At 39.7% G+C, this 22,546-nt stretch overlaps 2 protein-coding genes and 1 long non-coding RNA gene across 3 annotated transcripts in view; 2 read left to right on the top strand and 1 right to left on the bottom strand.

Annotated features, from left to right (window-relative positions):
* LOC145464189 (spliceosome associated factor 3, U4/U6 recycling protein-like) overlaps positions 1 to 16,202 on the top strand; it is a 28,214-nt gene extending 12,012 nt beyond the window's left edge. Inside the window, exons 12-27 of the mRNA XM_081447996.1 lie at positions 947 to 1,057; positions 1,435 to 1,497; positions 1,953 to 2,011; positions 2,849 to 2,958; positions 6,648 to 6,760; positions 7,133 to 7,209; positions 7,563 to 7,697; positions 8,046 to 8,136; positions 9,559 to 9,646; positions 10,194 to 10,275; positions 10,770 to 10,853; positions 11,630 to 11,734; positions 12,713 to 12,802; positions 13,114 to 13,197; positions 14,001 to 14,146; positions 14,603 to 16,202. Of these exons, the coding sequence (XP_081304122.1) occupies positions 947 to 1,057; positions 1,435 to 1,497; positions 1,953 to 2,011; positions 2,849 to 2,958; positions 6,648 to 6,760; positions 7,133 to 7,209; positions 7,563 to 7,697; positions 8,046 to 8,136; positions 9,559 to 9,646; positions 10,194 to 10,275; positions 10,770 to 10,853; positions 11,630 to 11,734; positions 12,713 to 12,802; positions 13,114 to 13,197; positions 14,001 to 14,146; positions 14,603 to 14,798 (1,634 nt within the window). The 3' untranslated portion in view covers positions 14,799 to 16,202. The remainder of the gene's footprint in view (positions 1 to 946; positions 1,058 to 1,434; positions 1,498 to 1,952; positions 2,012 to 2,848; positions 2,959 to 6,647; positions 6,761 to 7,132; positions 7,210 to 7,562; positions 7,698 to 8,045; positions 8,137 to 9,558; positions 9,647 to 10,193; positions 10,276 to 10,769; positions 10,854 to 11,629; positions 11,735 to 12,712; positions 12,803 to 13,113; positions 13,198 to 14,000; positions 14,147 to 14,602) is intronic.
* An 861-nt stretch (positions 16,203 to 17,063) lies between these two features.
* Positions 17,064 to 18,808, bottom strand: LOC145462284 (uncharacterized). Its single transcript, XM_081445786.1, has 2 exons — positions 18,503 to 18,808; positions 17,064 to 18,275 (listed from the first exon to the last, which is right to left on the bottom strand). The coding sequence occupies exons 1-2, from the start codon at positions 18,725 to 18,727 to the stop codon at positions 17,064 to 17,066; spliced, it is 1,437 nt and encodes a 478-aa protein (XP_081301912.1). The 5' UTR covers positions 18,728 to 18,808.
* Positions 18,809 to 22,188: 3,380 nt separating this feature from the next.
* The window catches only part of LOC145462926 (uncharacterized), a 9,020-nt gene continuing 8,662 nt past the window's right edge, over positions 22,189 to 22,546 (top strand). The window contains exon 1 of the long non-coding RNA XR_014041270.1: positions 22,189 to 22,441. This is a non-coding gene — a long non-coding RNA (uncharacterized LOC145462926). The remainder of the gene's footprint in view (positions 22,442 to 22,546) is intronic.

The following is a 22,546-nucleotide window of genomic DNA, read 5'->3' as shown; positions in this document are numbered from 1 at the left end:
TAATTGCAAGTTAAGCCAGAAAAAAAAAAGATTTCGGGGCTTCAACGGGGTTATATAGTAACCTGTGGCCTCTGCCTTAGCAGTCTTAATTAGCACTGCAGTACTCTACAAATGAAGCTATGAAGACCCATACATTTGGAGCAGGGCAATTTATTTGGCTCATTTCAACCCGTGAAAGGAAAAGAAACATAGAATGGTGTGAGCTACAGTTTTGTGCCTAGTTATTTGTATTTGGGCTGTTTCCTGATTGACTTTGGGTAAATCCAATGAAGTCTCACAGATGCAACAATAATTATTGACACTACAGTTCACAGAATTGAGTCAGTGATACCATTTACCATTCTTAAAACTTGGTCAAACCCAGGGGTTTTTATCATCATGCCACATGTTAAGAGTGTAATAATGGAAATGGTATGGTTGTCGTCCAAAAAATGAAACATTGCCATATTTTTCTGGAGTCAGCAAATGTTGTAAGAGTACACTTACATCAAGACACCATAACAGACATTACAGTGTGTCACAATCTCCTTAAGAAGGCACGAGATTGTGTCTGTTATCAAGAGTTAAACTGCAGTGAAATGTTTTATCATATGGCTTGTGTTTAAAGCCGATATAACATGCACTCTGATTGGCTAATTCTAGGGCATTATTCTCCCATAATGCTCACAGGCCAATTATGGGCCTCCAAAAATGAAGCAAAAAGTCCATGTAAGAAATAACTTATTAACCTTGAATGTTCAGTCTTTACGGGAAAATATTGCATCTTGGCCTTGCTGTATTGACTTAACCTTTGCTTGGTTAATACAGCAAGGTCTCGATTTGAGATTTTCTTGCAAAGACCTCACTCTCAGTTACTGAGTAGTCACTACTGCCCTCTCTGATGTACCTGTAAGTGAAAAATGATGCATTTGTCCCACTGGATGTGTTGTTCCCTGTATTGTTTCAGAAACTCTCGACACTGCCCTGGGGTGTGGATTCACTGTCAGTGATGATTATCTTCAGTTGTGGCACTGTTATTGTGATTACATGAGAAGACGAGTTGATGACTGGAGTGAAGGTATGTGGGTTATTGACCAAGTCCGAGGTCAAGATGGCTGGATATTAGCCAAGTTCTTTTTTTTTGTGTGGCCCTTAGAAATTAGTTATTATTATTATTATTATTACTATTACTATTACTATTACTATTACTATTACTATTACTATTACTATTACTATTACTATTACTATTACTATTACTATTACTATTACTATTACTATTACTATTACTATTACTATTACTATTACTATTACTATTACTATTACTATTACTATTACTATTACTATTACTATTACTATTACTATTACTATTACTATTACTATTACTATTACTATTACTATTACTATTACTATTACTATCATTATTATTATTATTATTATTATTATTATTTTCTGCAGATAGCCAACATGTGAAAGACCTCAGAGAGAGTTATAAAACTGCAACAGAATATTTACAAAATTGTAAGTTAGTATTGAGCATCTCTGTTGTTGAATTGGGTGATTATTACAGTCAAGCTCAGTCAGGCAATCCTCTCGCTAATGACATAACTAATTCACTTATAAAGATAAAATTCTTTCAAGTCCACACATGTCAACGAAATCTTGCAATTTTGATGTTAATTTTTTCCCTCATATACAAATGTCAAACTTAGCGAATTCGATTTTTACCTTTTAATATCAATCTTTGGTGAGCTTTTTTCCCTCTCTATCAGGACATGCAAATTGTGTTGAGCCATGCTTATAGAGTTTGCAGTCATGTAACTAGACCCCCTTCTCCTCTTGTCTTGGCTGTGGGCAGTTCCAACCAAGGGCTTGGTGGGATGTATTTGACTGGTCTCTATAACAGCACAGTGAAACCCCTTGTCTACCAATTTAAGCACTGGAATTTCAGATCTGTTCCTTTATTTGCTTGGTAGATTTTGGCAATGATGGGGATCCCACCAATCTTCTGGAGAGATCCTGGGCAAGGGTTGAGGTAAGTATTTTGATATTTTAAAGTATTAAAATGGTCAAAGTAAAAAGAAGTAAATGTAAGACCTGATTCAAATGGGGTGAAATCATGCATGGATAATTTTATGGCCTTGAAACTATCTCTACTGTTCAGTTTTGTGATAGCTCAGCAGTTGGACAAACAAGGCTACATAAATAATTCCTAATCACTCGAGAACCACTGTGTTGTGACAAAATACAATGCAGTGGGGTAAAGGTTAGGCACAGTTAAATAACGATTAGTAGATATCCAAATTCCATTGCCCAATACAGTCGAACCTCCCCCGCATGAGACAACATTGTATGCTTGTTCCAATTAATTACTGAGAATACGAAAATGGTCCATTCACCTTCCGGGCAACCTGCCCCCACGCTACCGTGTGACACTAAGCGAACATTTTATTTCTGAACAAAAGAGACGTTTAAATCAAATGACAGCAGCAAGATTCTACTTGTGATGTCTATATGTGTAACTTCGCCAATGGAAAAAAAGTTTTGCGGCGGAATTTTTTGCGGGAACTTTTTTGGGGGATCATGGAAAAAAACCGCCAAAATTAGAACCCGCAAACATATATCTCATGAGTAAGTCAGTTTAATTATATCATAAGTAAATGTCTGTAGGAAAGAGCGACCAGGCTTTTTTCACAGAAAAGGTAAAAGTGAAACAAAACAAGTCATTGCTACATTATTTTGATAGTTGAGAGTATGTTCAGTTTATACAATCATGTGTTCCCTAAAAATTTGCAAATGAACCAGAGGGGTCATAGAAATCCTTTTCACATATTGTCATATTCTTACTGAGTTCTTTTGTTGCAATTGGCAGGCATTTCACACAAATAATATATCAGAATGTCAGAGACTTTGGGACAATGTGATACTGTCCAATCACGGACGAGAGGCCGAGTACTGGCTTGAGTATGCCAACATATTAAGGTCAGAGTGTTATTGCTGATTCTAAAGTGATCAAGAATTTATAGCTGTCATTTCTTCTCGTCGCTGATACTGTCAATGCCCATTGCCTTGAGAGTAAAACGCTTGTTGTTATCAGAGCATATTAGCCCAACTTTGTACCCCTCTAATCTTCCTCGCTTCCCGTTTTGATAATAGTGATCCATCCTTCCCTTTAATCCGAGAGTTTCTGCAGTCTTCTGGCGAATGAAGCTTACTTATTTTGTGCGCCTAAGTCTAGAACGCTGTTTGAACTCATAATTAAGCTTGGTCCTTCGAGAGGCGATTATTTCAGGACGGTGCCTTTTTTCGTTGGTGCACACACGTTCTGATGGCTCCTCAGGAAACCCGGGTTTTCTAGGCTTTTTAGATGTAGTATATTTTGCTTAGCCTGTAGATTTACAGGAGTTACATAACCAAAGGCATGCCGCCTACGGTTATAAAAGACAATAACGTAGGGTAAAGCGTGCTAAATGGGCTATTTGGACGAGAATGGTTTACATGATTCTATAAAATTGCCAAAAAAAAGGCAAAGACAAGTTTCTTCGTAGTCGGTAGCGGGGAAACTGGCAATGTCCAGAATCTGTGCGCAGTAAAAAAAAAAAAGGAAACACCCTCACTAAATGAAGTACAAGTTGGACCTGTGTTTTAGCTGAATCGAGGTTTACACGAGAGTCTTAAAGCTAGTATTAGGTCAGTAAATTCTAAGTTGTATTATGTTAGAATGTGGATGAGTCACGGTTCGTGTAGACAGTGTTTAGTCATCAAGCAACCAGTGGCGATGGTTTTTACCTTACAATCATGGACAAAAATCGTGGAACAAATTTGCAATGTTGACAATTTTTCACACACGCCAAACGAACAGTCACGCGCCAATACAACTTTGCTTGTCCAGCCCCCCCTCTCTCCCCACCCCACCTACAATGTAAATAATTTGCATCGCATTGTTTCACATGGAGTACAAGAGTTCGCAGCTGGTGATCATTCTGTTGTCTTTGCTGTTAAAAAAGCTGGAGTTTGCAAGGCCCATGCGGAAATTCGCGAAGTGAGGTCATTTAAGCGCTACAACAAAGAACAGTTTCGCAGTGAGGTGGCTGGTGTTCCCTGGAGTGTTGTTGAGTCATTCGATGATCTGAATGATGCCGTTTCTGCTTGGAACACTCTTTTTGTTGATGTTGCCAATCGTCATGTACCTATCAGAAAGCTGAGAACGAAGCGTGCAATAAAGCCGTGGATCACAAAGGAACTGAAAGAGGTTATGGCTGAGAGAGACTATGCGTACAAAGTCGCCAAAAGATCGGGAGGTAAACAAGAAATGTGGGACAATTATCGCAAGTTAAAGAACTTAACTAACAGGAAAATGAAGGCGGCTGAGGCTTTGTATTATAAGAAACTAATTTAATCCGCCCAAGGCCCTAAAGAGATGTGGCGCGCATTGAATTCAGCTTTGGGAAATGAGAAAGTTGAAAATTTGACATTTCAATTGCAGGAAGGTGAAGGTATTATGTCAGAACCTAAAGCTGTCGCCTCTAAATTCAACAAGTTCTTTACAACCATTGGATGTCGCATTGCCAAAAAATTGTTTTTCATATCAAAGGATGCCTGGAAGAAATACGAATCTGCTGTCCAAACTGATAATGAAAAACTATGCGAACTTCATTGCGTCAGTTCTAAAGCTGTTTCTAAGATTTTGCACTCATTGAAGGTCAGCAAGGCAGCTGGACTAGACAAAATACCGGCAAGGTTAGTGAGAGATGCCGAAGCGGAGCTTGCTCCCTCAGTAACATATCTCATTAATAAATCGATCACAGATGCAACTGTTCCTGCCTTGTGGAAGGTCGCACGTGTAACCCCTCTGTACAAAGCTGAAGACAAACTTTTGGTTGAAAACTATAGGCCTGTTTCTGTGTTGCCGGTTCTAAGTAAAGTTTTGGAGAGAGTGATACACACACAAATGAGTGCTTATCTAGATCACCTGGGCTGGTTATACAAACATCAGTATGGATTTAGACGTGGGCGTAGTACGGCACAAGCGGTGGGTCAACTGAACAACTCTGTGCTTGATGCCATGGATGGAGGAAAAGTCGCTGGTATGCTATTTCTCGATATATCCAAGGCATTCGACTCTATAAATCACAAGATACTCCTGGGAAAGCTTGAACACATAGGGCTAGCAGCAAGGAGTCTGAGATGGTTTAAATCGTATCTTGCAGACAGACGGCAATGCGTGTGTATAAACAGGGAGGTATCAGAGACCCGCCCTATTGACCTGGGTGTGCCACAAGGAAGTATCCTAGGCCCGCTTCTATTTAATGTTTACATTAACAGCTTGTCAGCTGCTGTAACGAAGAGTGAACTCATATTGTATGCGGATGATGCTGTTTTAATAGTTGCTGCGTCGACACCCCAAGAGCTTAATGATGCCCTTCGACATGAATTCACCCTAATCTCCGACTGGTACACCAAAAACAAATTAACGCTTAATGTGAAGAAGACTAAATTGATGCTTTCGGGTACCAAGACAATGTTGTCTCCGTTTAATCACTTTCAGTTTTCTACTGACGAAGGGCAAATAAATCGTGTTTCATCTTTTAAGTATCTAGGCGTATTATTGGATGAGAAATGGAAATGGAAGATGCACGTCAATAGCCTCTTACAAAAATTAGGACATCGCCTGTCAGTCTTCAATCGAATCTATCATATGGTGGATCAGAAAAGTCTCGCATCATATTTTAATGGCCTTGTCCTACCATACCTAGATTATGCAGATATTGTCTGGGGTGACCACCCTGGTCTAACAACACAGATGAAACAATTACAATCTTTTCAAAATCGCTTTGCGAAGAAGATCGTTAAGTCGAAAATGTCATCAGCAGAGGCTCTGACGTCGTTGCGGTGGGTGTCTTTACATGCGAGGCGGTTCGGTCATCGGTGTTGTGTTGTGCAAGATGCAACGCAAGGTAGCATCCCCGAACATTTCGGTATATTCAGATCCACCATGAACCAACAACACGGTTATAATACCCGAGATGGCTACATGCCCAAAGTCAGTAGGCCAAGAACGGAAAGGGGAAAAAGCAAAACATATTATAAAGCTATTAACGACTGGGCCACACTACCAAGTGCTTTAAAGAAACTGATGCCGAAAACTATTTTTAAATACAAACTGAAACAGTTTTTATTGAACCATTTTAACCTTAGTTATTAGTATTTTAATTCTTGTTTTAGTTTTTAATCTTAGTTAGCTTACCGCATAGGTTTTTGTCCTTTTTATTGTATTTTAGATTTTAATGTATTTTAAAGGTTTAACATTTATTTTCTCAGAGGACCCTCCTGAAAACCACCTTATGGTGATTGGAGGCCTCCTCTTAAAATATTATGTAGTGTTATTATTATTGGTGGTGGTTTCTCCTGCATTTCAACATTGCATTGGGTGGGGAAGGGAGGACAGCAACACATTTTTAAAAGAACCGCAAAGCTTTTTTAAAAAATTCAGTCGTGAAACACAGATAATTCGTTGCACTACACCAGTGTCCAAGGACTTTTGTCCACCATTGTCATTTACGCAAGAGACGTCTTGAACTTGTTGTCAGCTTTGTTTCAATGATCGAACTCTGGCGTTCAGTATTCTAAACTGTTTTAACATCTAAAACCTTCTAACACCGTGACCCCAGGTCTGTTCGTGACATTAAGAAGTGTCGTAAAGTTCTCCAACGAGCAGTGCAGTCAGCAAGTGATAATCCAGAAATGGCCATCCAAGCCCTGCTCAGTTTTGAACGAGAAGAAGGTGAGTAGAGCCTGGGAAGATTGATCGACCTTTCCGGCGAATATTGAATATTGTTATTATTTTTTTAAATTTTATTCAACTGTGCTCTCAGGAGCCCACAGGAACTGATAGAAAGAGCCGTATTTATTGGTCAAATTAAAAAGGAGTGCACTCCAGCATCAATCAAAGGAGGATCTGTACCAGGCATCAAAACGTGTTCCGCGCGTACTGTAATTTTTTATTCCAATCCACAGCGTAGTTACGCATCTAAATTTCCTAACGGGTTTCTCTCATTTGTCTCATACTTTTCTAACCCTAACCCTAAGTCATTATTATTGGGTTTCCTGAACCTAGCAGTGTTTTTGACCTCCACATACCGTTTGTTTTCTTTAGGGACATTAGAAGATTGGGATGCAGCATTTTCAAGGTGCCGTGTACAGCTCTTAAGAGTCAATGAAAGACGACAAAAGGTGAATTTGAAAGCTACCCTAATAAGCATGTGGTAAAATGACGGACTGACTGACTGAATGCTTGACTGACTGACTGACTGACAGACTGACTGACTGACTGACTGACTGACTGACTGACTGACTGACTGACTGACTGACTGACTGACATGACTGCTTGACTGACTGACTGACGGAAGGACGGACGGACGGGTAGACGGACGGACAGACGGACAACTTATTAAAGTATGTTTATTTAGGAGTAATGTAGGTGCAATTTCTCTAGATGAACCCTGTAAGGTCTTGGGGCAAAGATGTATTAAAGTATGTTTAAATTAAAAAAAGAGTGCGATTAATTGATTAATTTATTCGTAAAGGTTGCTGAAAAAGAAGTTGCGCGTGCAAAAGCTGAAGAAGAAGCTCAAGAGAAAAGAAAACAGGCCAATGCTGAGAGAAAAGCCGCCAAGAAGGTGGAGCAGAAAAAAGCCAAGATGGACATGAAGAAGAGAAAGGTAGTTTTCGGACAAGTTTGAAAAGCCAACAAAATCGCCCACAAGCGTCTCAATTTAGTATTTCCCCAAAATCTCGATTACAAGTCTCTGTTGTTGTCTGATTTTTCTCAATCGTTTCCAACCTTTTGCTAGCCTGTGAATAGGCTCTCGGAGAGGACGAAAAACTGAAGAATTCAGAGAGCGAAGCTCTCGCCGGGAGCCTTTTCGCAGGCTGACCTGTTGCACTATAAAACCTGTAAGTGACCGGTATTTCACAGAAGTAATTTATTCAAATCGTCTTATCAACCGTCTCTGTTTCTTGTGTTTATCTGCAATTCACTGATTGGCCTGTTCTCCCTCTACCAACAGGCCACTGAACAGGTTCCATCTGGAGACAAAAATCAGAAAAGTAAACGGATTGAGGAGGATTCAGGAGAACCAGCTGCTAAAAAGCCCAACAGTAAGATTCAAATTCTCCCCTTCTCATATCCGTCACCCTCTCCATTCTGCGAGGTTACCGGCTTTATAATGTTTATGTTCTGGAAGAGTTAAGTACGGTTTTCAGTTGAGTCTCGAGGGCAATCCGGAATTGTTTTGCTTTACATCATTTTGTGATTGATTTAGAGCGGGTTTAATTGAGTAAAACCAAAACCAAAGTAGTCTCTCTGACCAATCACAAATTACAAAGATAATGCGGTGAATTAATCAAAATTACAAGTAAACTTGCGCAGCTAACACAAAGCGCGGCAAACCGTGCGCGAGCGAGTCTCGATTGATTTTTGTGTTGCTTCTGATTGGATGACAAAGCGGCGCGATTCTTTTTAAGCCAGTCGTGTAGCGTAAAAATACAAAACCAAAGCAAATACGGGTTACTTTCGACACTCAAGTGAAAACCGCTGTAAAAACTGATAACTCGTGCCGTTTCTAACGGTTTTCAATAGGTCTTATGCATGATTACGCCACACGCTCAAAATTCACCATCAAACCTCGTTTACGAGAAATTTTCTCAAACCTCAGGTGCCATCGCGTTGTTTCAGGAACAGTTATTCTTTTCATTTTTGCTGCTTTGGGAATTTGTCCACGATAAAATTTGCAATTCGCAATTTCGAAGCGAGGCTTGGTAGTGAAATTTTGCTTGTCTGATGTCATCAGGCATAAGGGTAATTGACTGTCGAAAGTAATGAGGATATTTACTTTGGTTTTGGTTTCGGTTTTACTACGGTTTGAGATTTTTTTGGAGGTGCGCGCTTGGCACCGGTAACGTGTTTACATTAGTCGAGTTAGTCATTGTAATCGCCCTGGCTTTGATTAAATCACCCTTGTTAGTGCTCGGAAAAAATAATTTGAATTCAAGCTCGTCCTTCAGACAAGTAACTGTCAAATTTCGCTTGCCCGGGGTAGGTGCATGCATGCTTGTTTTTGTTGTTGTTGTTGTTGTTGTTTTCTTTTTTTATGACTTGATTGGCAAATGACTTCTCTGGGCCTGTGCCTGTCGAGCATGTTGTTGTTATGAAAGTCAACATTTGACGGTTGCCATTTGAACTTTAATGAATGCACTGTTCTTCACCCATTGGTGGTAGTAAGTGTTTTTTCTTTTCATATTGAAACAATTGTTTTTTCGTTTGAAGTTACGAACAAATAGCTTATTCTGTTATTCCTTTACTTAATGCGAATGTAGCTGTCGGAGATTGATTAAAAGTTAGACTTAAGTTGTTCAACGTTGCAAAAACATTAGTGCAAGTGGACATGAAAAGTTACTTGCCCCACAGGAAAATCTAATTGTCCGACCGGACCGCACTTTTCGTGAGTCCTGACTTGCGGTCTTTTTCAAACCACTCTGTTCAGTGCATGACTTGACTTTTTTCGTTTGGTTCGTTGTTAGTTGACAAGGAAAGGAACGTTCCATCGACAACTCACCCGGAAACCTCAACTGGAGAGCCATCCACCACAGCGAAAATTCCACATGACAGGTTAGATTAGCGAATGAAATTACACTTTCAGCGAAATCCATACTTACGCGTACGAGCGCATGAATTTCTAGTTTTTCTTTCACGAAACAACTGAAATAATCCCTACTCGGGCGCCCAAATTACTGTTATTTCGGGATATTTAAGGCGATTTAAGGCCATTTCAGGTTCCAAAGTAAGGCTTGAAAGATTCAAAGGCCCGACTAAACGTGCGCATCATTTCAACCCAGTATATTTCAACATTGTATCGCCTAACATGTTGCACACGTTTGGCTACCACGTTGAACCCTGCAACATATTGCAACAGGGTGTAAGATCGTCAGTCCTATGGCGAAGTTTCTGTAGGGCATTTTAAATGGGCTGTTTGAAGTCACCTTTATAATGTAGAACATTCTTCCAGTACAAAGAAAATCCAAAATCATAACCTGTTAGCTTAAAGAAATATCAAAGAGGTATTATTAAGCCTACAACGAACAAGGAAGGCTAAGGGGATTGAATGAGATTGACATTTGGTCTACCCTAAAATTATCATGTTGATTTTCGTTTATAGCGAAAAAGATCCAAACACTGTGTTTGTCAGTAACCTGTTGTTTTCAATCGATGAAGAGCGTCTGAAGGAAACTTTCCTACCGGTATGTAGCTAGTAAACATCATGTGCTCCGCTAACTGTAACCATGTGTTCTTGCACTGAATGCTAAGTCAATTAATTCAAGTGATATATCAAACACGAAAGACCGTATTTGATCACATTTTTAAACACCAAGAAGAGAATTGAAAATACGACGCGTAACGGAGTGTTTTTTTTTTTATGAGCTCGAGGTGTTTGGTAATGTGGTCAAACGCTGTCTTGCGTGTTTGATTTATCTTCTCAATCGAATCTAAAACTAAGCAGAAAACGGAGAAATGAAGTCGAAAAATCAATGCTTATTATGATAAGATATCCAAGCACCGTCACGGTCATGATTTTCTCATGCTTGATTAATCATTAATGAGTTTGCGAATATGTGAACAAATACATGTATTGCTTAACGGTTTTGCAACATATCAATATGCGTTACATAAGCAGGTTTGCAAGACAGCAATTTGTGATAATAATGAAGTAAGTTGAATATCTGTTTCATTCCAGCTTGGTGAAATAACGGAAATTCGGCTGGTCAAGAACCAAATGGGGAAATCAAAAGGATTCGCTTACATCGAGTTCAAGAATCAGGTCAGAAATTACTCATGTTATTAAATGGAAAGAAATGATTTTATACCATGCCAAAGAAAATACAGCCAATCAGAATACAGCAAAACCGTTGTATATTCGACGATATTACATTCAGCCTTGCCATCATGCGCTGCGCGTATGTCTCATTGATTGTGTTGGCCACTGTATTTTCTATGTCATGCTATAAAATAGTTATGGAACGCTCTCTCGTGGTATACCATGGAATATTTCACTTGTCACTTGTATTTTCTTGGTATACAGACTCGCCTTAAGGCTCGTGTGCATACCAAGAAAACACAAATGACTCGTGGGATACCACTCGAAAGCGTTGCATATAAACTAGTATGTTTTTTGTTAAAGATATGTGTATCAGTTGGTGGCAGTCTATTGGAAAAGCAGTTTTCATGCAACAATTTTACTAACTCTTAAAATTCACTACACTATCCCACAATGTGTTGCCCTCCTATTCAATATTATTGGATTCCAACGAAAGACCTGACAAAACGGAACGCAACATTGTTTGGGGTGGAGGGGATTAACTGAAGGGAGAATGGGACTGAAATGGGTGTCTGTTTCCAAAAAGTGACGTTGAAAATGACAGTGTGTAAACAATGTCGTTGTCTATTGAAGCGATTCGGGAAAAAATTCCTGGAAATCTTTTCAAGTAGTTTTTGCCACTTTACAGTGCTGTGTGTTTTGTTTGGGTTGCTCTTTTTCCTTACAGCGTCTGAAAAATTTTGTTTGTTTGTTTGTTTTTTTGGTATTTAAATTTTTAGTCTTCAGTTCAAGCGGCCCTATCCATGGACAGAACCAAGCTGGACGGGAGACCCATGTTTATTTCGCCGTCTGTGGACAAATCTAAAAACCCAACACAATTCAAGGTTGGTCTCAGAACATTTTTTGGAAGCTGTGGTAGCCTAAGGGCTAACAGATCGAGATATTGAGGTTCAGCCTCTTGTGCTACAATCATGGACAAAAGTCTTGGGACAAATTTGCACTTTTGGCGCTTTTGCGCACACGCTAGACGCGAATACTACTTCACCTGCCTAACCTCGCCCCCCACCCCGCATACAATGTTGAAAACTAGTACCTGCAATTTCACCTGATTTTCAACATTGTGGTGGGTGGGGAGGGGGGTCAACAACGCGTTTTTAGAGGATATAGCAGCGTTTTTTTCAAACTTCAGTTCTAAAACACAGATAATTCGTTAAATAACATAAGTGTCCCAAGGACTTTTGTCCACGATTGTAGATACTTTACTGTTACATTGCTTCTGTATGTATATGAAAGATGTTTTTAAAATCCTCCGTAGGAAAAAAGATGGCGACTGGTGCATTTACCCATAAATCTTAGCGAGCGAAAACCTTTACAACACTCATAAAAACTTACAGAAAAGTCTTAACATCTTCAAATCTATTCTACTTTATATCTTTAGTACAGAGACAAATATTGCGAAAAGTATGGCTTACCTTGTACCTAATGGGCTGTGCTAGGTTCGCATGATATTGAGGTAAAATGTTGAGCTGCCATATTTTTTCCCACGGAGGATTATCAGGGCACGTTTTCTTTCTGTGAGCGAGAAATACCCTCGGACGAGATTGCATAAATTATGTTAATATCGTTTCCTTCCTTTGTGGCCAGGGTGGCTTATTGGTTAGGCGTTGGTCCCCGGATCGAGCGGTCCGGGCTCAAGCCTTGGCCTGGGTCAGCGTCATTGTAGGAGAACAGCTCGTTCCTCCTTTGTTTTGTTTTTACCCGCTCGCCTGATCAAAAAGAGACAGCTAACATAACAAAATTGAAAAATGCGAGCTTTCTTTGTATACAAAATATTCAGTTCAGTGTTTTTGTCCACTTCACAGTTTCCTACGACATTGGACAAGAAAACAGTGTTCGTCTCCAATCTCCCATTCAACGTTAAAGAATCGGAGTTGGAGGCTTTGTTCAAAGAAGTAAGGTTACACTTTCTTTCACTGTCGTATTATCGATGTTACTTTACCGAGAAATGTTATGCGTCTATAGTGTATCTTCTATATTCTTCAAATGTCACGCAATTGTTCTCTTAGAGACGTTGCGTGACGACCTAACGGCAGCAAAGGATGGATATTTTTTGTGTGTTGAGTTTCAAACATTTAATTTCCTTTCACAAGTGTTTTTTCCTAACCGATACTTTCTCTGAGAGTGAACCCAGATTATCATCTTTCGTTTCTTGAATTTTTTTCTCTTTTCTCCGTCGTTTATAATTTTTTTATTCTCATTTTAGCACGGGAAAGTGAACCAGGTCCGGCTGGTGACCAACCGAGCCGGTAAACCTAAAGGATTTGGTTATATTGAGTATGAACAAGAGGTAGGCAAGCAATCGATAGTTGACTTCTCTTTACACAGCGAAATACCCACGTCATATGCTAAATGACAAACAAAATTAATAGCAGTCAGCAATTGGTTCTGCGAACGTGCTACTAGTAGACTTCACCTTTTGATTGAAAGTCGAGGAACTAAGGGATGGACGATTATTTTTTGAGGAGGGGGCAGGGGAGTTGGGCAATGTTCTAGGGTATGACATTTTTTTTCCACCTTCAGGTTGTACATGATTATTTTTTGGTAGGCAATAGCTTGTGTAAGAACTTTTTTGAAGTAAAACACAGGATCTGGATAGTAGAAAGTACTTACTCGATATTTTGCCCGTGGCTCCCCTTGCACGATTTTTTTTCCCAACAGTTTTTACTTTGCAGGAATAATTTTTTGAAAATTACCCACTCCCTCCCCGTCTCAAAAAAGTAATGGTCCGTTCCTAAATTACACGTTTTTGGTTTGTTTCTGATTGATGGAAAACATGATATATTCGATCGATCTGTTCATTGGCTTTTTCTCGTTACTTATATTTTTTTATACATTTCTAAGTGTTCTCAAACAACTTTGAGTGTTCTGCAACGGTAAAATACCTCGTTTTGACTTCTTTACAAGCTCGATTATATAGATTTAACGAGCAGGAAAAAGTAAATCATGGTTTTACATGTTTTATACTCTGATAAAACAGGGTTTTGAGCCAATCAGGCCGCGTACATAACTGTAATAATGAAACCGTTTATCATAATTTTGCGTAATAAAATATATTAAGTGTATCCGTGTTAATGCCATGTGTGTTAACAGACCGCTGCGTCAGCAGCCATCGTAGCACTGGACGGAAGTCAGGTCGGAGACAGACAAATTTCAGTTGCGTTGTCAAACCCACCGAGTAGAAAACCTAGGCAGCCTGGCGCCGACCAACAGCAGCGAGCGAAAGAACAGCCGGGAAGGTACGTACATGTGACTTTCTTCAAGTAGTTTTATTTTTGTATGTTAAAATACACCTGTTAGCCGGTACCAATGCCGGACCGGGAAGTTCGCTGGAAATGTAGAAGAAAAGAAAGGAACAAAAACAAAACAAGGAGCGAGGGTGGTTATGACTGGGAAAATTTGAAAAATTTAGTTTAAGTCTTTCAAGACGCACTATCTGTGACGAAGCGTCTTGAAATACAATGCCTATTGTCAGAAGCAGAAATTGAGCTTTGGGAATTCAACCATTTCAACCAGTTCTGAGAACATAACAATACTACGGACGGCTGAAACTGAACACCTAGAACAGGATTCTATCCCCGCCCCCCTCAAACCCCCCACCCCTCACCCCCAAGAAAAGCAATATGTAACTGTGAAAAGACTAACAGCAGTAATAACGTCAAAATATATTTTCACTGCTGTCCTTTTTGTTGTAGTCGTGGGCGCGCACGAACCCAGCTGCAACTCCTCCCCAGGTCACTCCAGAAAACGGCCACATCCTCCGCACCAGCTCCTTCTTCGCAGAACTCGAATCAATCGAGCGAGGAAAAGACTGAGGCCAAAAATGGCAATGAGCCAAAAAAAGGTTTTAGTAATGAGTACTTTAGAAACCTCATGCAGAGGAAGAACTGAGTTCCATCGTTGGTATTTTAACCAGAGTTTTATTGGAAAAGAGAAAAAAAGTAAAACGATAGTGAGTTTTTGATGCGGTATCTTTGCCGGCTATCAGTGTAAAAGACAAGACAAGACGAGATTAATTAAGTGTCAGTTCCTAGTCTGAGTTGAAAACGAAAGGAGACAATGTAGTGAAGCCCAAATAAGGGAGCTGTGGGCTGTAGTTCACTTGTGTAATGAACTGGTGACCACAAGCAGTCACCTGACCAGAAAAGGGAATCCTTCATGGTCTTCATGTACCACCAAACTCTCACAGTTAGTATTAAAAGAAACTTGTGGCAGTAAGTGAGGAGGAGTCGTATTTTAAGCCTAGAACGGAATGGGGGGACGTTCTACTGAAACAACTGCGCAAGAAGCCAAATGGTCGGGCCCGAATTCGCCCGAAAACAGATCGGCGCTCGCCGCGTATACTCTGAAGTGTTCAAGGACGTCTGACTCGAAATACACCTGGAATATCCTGCTTTGTACCATGCCATAGAAAATACAGTCAATCAGAATACAGGAAAGCCGTTGTATATTCGACGGTATTACACCCAACCTTACATCGTGCGCCGCTCGTATGTCGCATTGCTTGTATTGGCCACTGTATTTTCTATGGCATGGTATAAAATAGTTATCCAACGCTATCTCGTGGTATACCATGGAATATCCCACTTGTCACTTGTCATTTTCTGGCCAAATAAAATAAGCCTGCCTATTTTTCTTTCTCCCTCTATAATAGATACTTAAGGCTTGATAGTAAAAACTTTATTTTTTGCGTATAATGATTAAAGGAAACGAAAAAAACTTTTTTGAGGCGGGCTAGTTTTTTCCCTCTTTCAACCGGCATCGATTATTCTTCAAATGAGCTTGCATCTTGCTTTACAAATATTAATAAATTAGCTTATTACCACCAGCTTAAATAGGACATTACCTCGTCTGAAGAAATGACAGCTTTATCAGATAACAGCACCTGCAGGAAGTGAGAACTTGGTGAAATACAAGTTAAGGTATACTTGCATTTTACTCTCAGCAGTTCCTCAATTGCGAGCGGGCGAACAAGTCTGAAAAGAATTTAACATTGTCTACTTGTATTTTTATGTAAGCTACCTTACTTATGAATTTTTCAGTTTACTGATACGGCGCCTTTTTGTTGGAATATATTTATAGCTTTTAGAGAATTTGCTCTGCCATTGTTTCATTTTCTGCTGAGGACAGAACACGATAGCGCCCACCTTGCCCTTAAAATTGTTATGCCAAAAACCGCTTGTTTTCTGACAGTTACCCTTTATCCTTTCAACTAAAAGCAACTAGACTACTCTTCCTCATTCTGTATGACTGATTGTCAACTGGGTGCCTTTGACAGTTATTTGATTAAACAGGGCTGGCGAGTAGTCTGAGTACCCCTAAGCATTTGGATGAGCAAGGTGTTAAATCCAGGTCCATGCGTCTGTAATTCTTCCCTTCCACCATAAGTCTGTGAAAAGGGTGTCCCTTCCACCCGGAATTAAGTGACTTTTTCACCATGACGTACTTCTTACTTCGTAAGCTACCGCTTATCATGCTGACCGCTGTCTCGAAACAGTGCTGAATAACGTCTGCGCATGTGCGAGAGGTAGCACAACAAAATCAAATTTCGGCGCGAACGTGATGTGTGGTTCTTTCGTGTTCAGTTGAATGACGACAAGAAAGGAGCAGAAAATTTTCCATTATTTTGGCACCTAAACGCAAATATCTCCTTTTTATGCTTTGGAAAATGACAATTTGAACAATTCGAAGTTTTTGTTCCCAAAGAAATGCCGAGAAATACAAGAAAACTTGTAGTTAACGCGGTAAGTATTTAGAGCTTTGGATTCAACCGCCAAGATTCAGCGTCGTTTCGATTGGCAGTCGTTTGCTTCGTTTGAGAGACAAATGATGTTTGGGGGACATTGACTGCAACACGAGAGTTTGGAAAAGTGTCACCAGATGTGAGTATTACGATCTTAGTTTGTTTTGTGATCAAAATGGCACCTTTCTTTAGCGAGTCGTAAAATTTATTTTAACACAAACGCTGTGGTATGGAATTGCTGTCGTAAAACTTGTATGGCCAGCACCTGCATGCACTCGTAAGCTTACTCGCAAGACTTAAAGCTCAAAAAATACTTTCTCCAGGAACGTATGTTGTTGGCTACATGTACCTATACAACTGTAGAGTACTTTTATGTACAGAGTTTGCTTATCTTAATCGATCGATATATTTCATTATCTAAATGAAACACATGTTACTGTTCCTAAATTATGTGGGATGCTGTTAATTGTTTTAAACCATGAAAGCAGTTCAAACGCTGCATCGTTTGGGGCCATTTCCAAAAATGCTCCACTTGTTCCATGGTAGTGACTGTCAAACACAGTTATTCCATTCTGTGTAGGGATGAATGCCACCGTTTTGTCATTTATAATGAAGATACATGCTGTCTTGGTATAGTTCAGCTGGGCTTGGTTTAAGTGGTACGGCAGGCTTGCTGCTGGAGTCTGCTCTCTGATGATACTGACTGGCAACTCTGCAGAGACATCAAAGCTATCAAGGGCTTTTGTCTGCTCCATTTTAGTTGCTTCTTCCTGCACACCATACAGCTGCCCACCACTGGTTCCTGCAGCCCTGTCGTAAAATTGGTTGCCAAACATGATAGCTGCAAGAACTCTGTAAATCCAGGTGTTGCTTAGTGGCCTGCTGCTGTCAAGAGGTTCAGGCGAGCTGAAGTATAATTTACTGTATGTAAGGGCAATAAATGTGCATGCGTTACTCCCTAGTCGGCCAAGTAAAGTTGATTGTGAATATTCAGGTGGGAAGTGCCAGCTTGTAATTCTGTTGGACTTGGTAGGACTTACAGATAGTTGCTGAACAATGGAGCTAGTTTGGACCACTGAGGACTGAGACTGAGTGTGTGCATGTGAGGCTTGAGCATTAGGATGTTGTGGTTGGTCAATCTCTCCAATAGCTGAGAGGCTACTATTTACTTTCTGCTCCTGGAGTTCAGAGGTGTAGTACTGCTCTGCATTTGCATCTCTTGTTTCGCTGCTCCCCACAGTTGCTGTGTCATCTTCAGTTTCAGAGTCACTTGATTCACCATCTGATTCTGTTCCATTTTTCAACAGTCCTTCATTAAACTGAGAGACTTTATTCCTTATCATTTGTTCCAAAGGTTCTTTGCATATACTGCGGCAACCATCTCTTGATAAACAAGACACATGGAATGTGTGGTAACAGGCAAGGCGAACAAAGTTACCACCATAATTATTGTTGTTGCAGTCAGGTAGGTCACAACAAAGTTGTGGATTTGGCTCTTTTCCCAGAGTTTTACTTAGGTTGTATGACAGAGGAAGACACTTGGTTTCAGCTTTGATACCATATGTTGGGAAACTGAACTTTGGCCAACTTTTGGGTTTACCATTACTGTTACGATCACTTGGAATCTGGAATACACAAGAGTAATTTTTAGGACAGTATTTGTGAAACCATGTTTTGATTATTGCAAGAGTTCAGTGGTAATTGGATCTCTTTTACTGAAATTCTAGACTTGCTTTAAACAATTTTATATCAAGTTACCAAGGCATTTTCATCATTTTGTCACATTTTTGTGAGAATTTTTTCATCTTTCATTCCCAAAAGCCCCTTTTCATTTAAAATTAGTAATACTTACCACATGAGCTTTTTTGGTATTTTTGGCTATTTCTGAAAACAATTGTAGGATAAATTCTGCTGATTTGCCAGCAATCTGCCAGAAGTTAAAATTTGATTGTCCCCTCATGTAACCTGGTACAAATGCTCCACAAAAGTTGGTCAGAAATCCAGTTGATGCTATGGTCTTTGCTACCCTCTTAATGTTAGAGGCATTGTTGTGGCTTTGAGTGTGAGCACGTAGCATAGAATGCCATATCTCGATCTTTTTTTCAGCAAATAGGTAAAGCCAGTGCTGTTTGCATTTCCAGTAGTCAGGAAGAAAGGTCTTTTGGTAATCAGAGTCACCAAGGAAAAAAAGTGTTGATTTGTCATAATGCCTTCTGCACCAAATTTTAAAAAGAATGGCCATCACAGACATATATAACTCTAAATTTCCTGTTCTGAAAATTTGGTATTGGAAGTAAACCAGCGGAATAACATCCTCCAGTAGGTAAAGAGTGGAAACGAACTCGTGACTCTTGCACAAATTAAACTTTTTTAGCACTTGTTCCTGTACCATAAGCCAGCCAAGTAAAGCTGCTGTAACACATAGTGACAATTGGTATGGACGTGGCTTCTTTGGTAACAAACCACCAAATAAAAATGAGAACAGTTTGTCAAAAAAATGCTTTAAGATAATCACAGTATCCTCAACAGCAGTTAAGGCAACATGAAATTGGCCTTGTTCTGGTATTAGTGAGGTGTACTTTCCAGTGGATTTGTTAGCTATTAATTTTTTTGGATAGTACCAACCAGGCCAGTCTGCAGGGAAGGGAAGAAGATTTCTCTCTAGATAATTTTGTTAACATCAGGATATTTTGAAAACACATGTTCTTAAGATTCTTTGTAATTCTCGAGACTTCAAATCTTGCTCGCACTCCTCTAAAAGCCGGCAGGATTGTAAGCTTTCAATGTCTTCATCACATGGCTGATGGTAAACCCTACAAAACATGTAAAATACATGTGGTTGTTTAAATAATTGTATTACTTCACAGATTTGCATGCATTCCTTACATATTTTGTGCTCTAGATTTTCCAGTCAATGTTATTCTAATGGTAAGGCATACAATAATAATGAAGAAAGCCTATTACCTAAAATTTTGCACCAAATTATGGAAATTCCCTGGATTTAGATTTTTCATTTGTGCTGGAAGCTGATCGATGAAGTGATTTCTCGTGTCTTTGAGACCCCTGTTGATGTTTAGTAACACAGCAGAACTGTCTGCTCCTCCAAGGCACATCTTGTTTTTCCCCCTGATGTTTACTTTGACTTATCGATGTGGGCTGACAAAGGTTCTCTTTATCGCTGGGATGTGTGAATGTATGTCTAGCATAGAGGAGGCCATTCATGTGTGCAATCTTGGTTTTTTGTGGGTCAGTTGGAACATGTTTGCTGTGGATATTGTGATAATCATCCAGAAGGTTTATCATGAAGCAGTCAAGCTGAAAAATGAAAATGTGTGTAATTATAGTTTGTCACATGTTCATCATTCTTGAACCACATGTATGTGTATCTGTGCATGTATTGATATCAATGTTGTGTCTTGTGTACAATGTATGTACATACAGCATTAACTTGTAGTTGTTTAGTAACATGATCATTGTGGGTCTTGGCCATGTCTGTCTTCATGTTCTGGACTGTTCTGGGATTAACTGAGAAGCCTAGCACTGGTCCAGCAGACAATCCCTGTAATGATAATCCCCCAAGCGATGAGTATAGACCACTGTCCTTTTGCAGATGGCATGTCTTCTGTGACCTGTAATTTTTAAAACAATCAAATCATGCTACTACACAGTATATCATGTGGCTTTAGAAATTCTTACTTGACATACTGTATTGACAACTCTGCACTCTTCCTTGTCCAGGAACAAACCAAATTAATTAAATTTTAAAGTACAAACCTGAAGTGTGATAGAATGTGTAACAGTGAAACTGTTCTTTGCCTTTGCAGGAACTCCCTATCAGGCAATACTCCGTTGTCATCTCTTGTGATTGACTTCAGTAGAAGATCAAAAAGCCTAGGAGCATTCTTCTCACAAAACTCCCTCATCACAGCTGGGTCATAGAGTGGTACTTCTGGTCTGCTTTCATAGTATTTAAACATAGCAGTCTGGCACTGAGTGACCAACTGGTCAAAGGTAAGGGCTACAAAATATAATGTATAATGTTTATTAAAAGCTTCTCTACTGCATCTGCATGTGTGTAAATACTCATTCGAATGGAAGAACCATTTCTAATTATTTATAACTATTTTTTAAACATCAGAAAGATCATTTCATTTGAGAATATACAAATTTACTCATCTGTCGTACCTGCATGTTTGCTCTTGTCGCAGTGCCTCAGAGTTATTTAGTTTTAATTAGTAAATACATTATACAAACAGTATACTTTATCCTACAGGAATAGTAAATTTGTTGAAACTTCTACATGTATACCTGAAGATGTTGTTTCCTTATTTTCCAGTGTTTTCCCAAGTTGACTGACCATGCTTTGTGAAGCATTCTCCTAAGAAGATTCATACCAAAACATTATCTCCATGTTGTTATTACTGACAATTTTTATAATTAGAAATTGATTATTATCATATTTAATTATTATATGTACATGTACCTGTCTGCCATCAGGTGACTGAACACTGGTTGGAGAGGAGGTTGACGGTTTACTGTTTCTCTGACATGTAAGGAGCAGATACATGACAAAATATTTTGGTATAGTTCTGGAACGATTTTTTGTGATAAGAAAGTAGCAAATATGCAGTATTTTTTTGGTGGGCAGAATTGGCAAATAAACAAACGAACAAAATATGGCTCCAGCCTATTTTGTGTGTGTGTGTGTGTGTGTGTGGACTTTGTGGGACTCGTATTTCAGTTTCAGGGGCATCAAATATTAGTTATATACAGTATAATGATCTCAATGTTGCATTAGACGAAAACAAGCACTTCACTTAATTGTACTGGTGGAACATAGTCTGGTTCACTGGAGAGAAAACACTATCAGCAATCATGGAACACTTATTACACCATCGTGTTCCGGGCCGGTAAGTAGGGACATTAGCTCCTACCCGATCAAAGAGACGGTAAAACCGCCTGGGGACTTTTCTTTTCGACAGCTCAGTGGAGTGCTCCAAGAGTGGAGACGAGCAATATTTATTCGCTTGCCGAGTGGCTCTCATCCAATGCCGAGTACAGGCCCAGCAATTTAAATTCCCGTCCACGAACCGAGCAATGGCTTCGTCAAACCGCCTCAATCGACCTTGGCATGTTTCTCCAGCTCGTGTTCGCTTAACAAACCAGCAAGTCCGCTCATTTGGTTTTGCATGTGCCCCAAAGAACAATAGAATGGACGTAAATAAAATCCAAAACACGGCGAAAGATGTCATCTCCGAAGTCCTCGATAAATCTATCGTGTTCACGTGCTGTTTTCACCAATTGTACAAACTTTAAACCCCTGTGTACAAAAAGGTATGTGCCGGCCAATGGTCGAGGGAACTAGTGTAAAGATTTCTTTCTACCGTTTTTAGTTTGGCTTTACTTTTTCACCATAAACTGGGCGCCATACGAAACTTTTTGAAAACGCCGCCATTTTTTCGAGGTTTGTTATGGTGCCCAGGCCGTTCGCGGCAGCGCGAGCCATGAGATCTCGCACAAGCGCAGACATTACTCTGTAGCGTTGCACTTTCGTCCTGCGTGGCAGACATGTCTAACACCTTTTGACCAATTGTATGCGTTGTTGTTTCTTCCAATGAAAATGCGTTGTGATCGTGTCCTCTGAGATTATTTTACTGGGGGACGGGACGGTGTTTGCCAGTTGAAAGCTCGAAACCTATCGATTGTGACTTTTATCGTGAGGGTGTTTTGCCGGATCTTTCTGCATGTTCCGAAACACATTTACAGCTGCCTTTGAAGCCTAATATTGTTGGTAAGAAGCTTTGTGAGGTGTAGTGTATTATGTTGTTTGTAGAAATGGAGTGAGCAATTTATATGGCTCAAGTCTACGAAGCCATTTCGACATGTTCATCAGCAA

This window comes from Orbicella franksi, chromosome 12 (assembly GCF_964199315.1).
Source record: "Orbicella franksi chromosome 12, jaOrbFran1.1, whole genome shotgun sequence".
NCBI lineage: Eukaryota > Metazoa > Cnidaria > Anthozoa > Scleractinia > Merulinidae > Orbicella > Orbicella franksi.
Note: the sequence above shows the minus strand (reverse complement) of the source record. Positions and strands in the feature narration are given on the sequence as shown.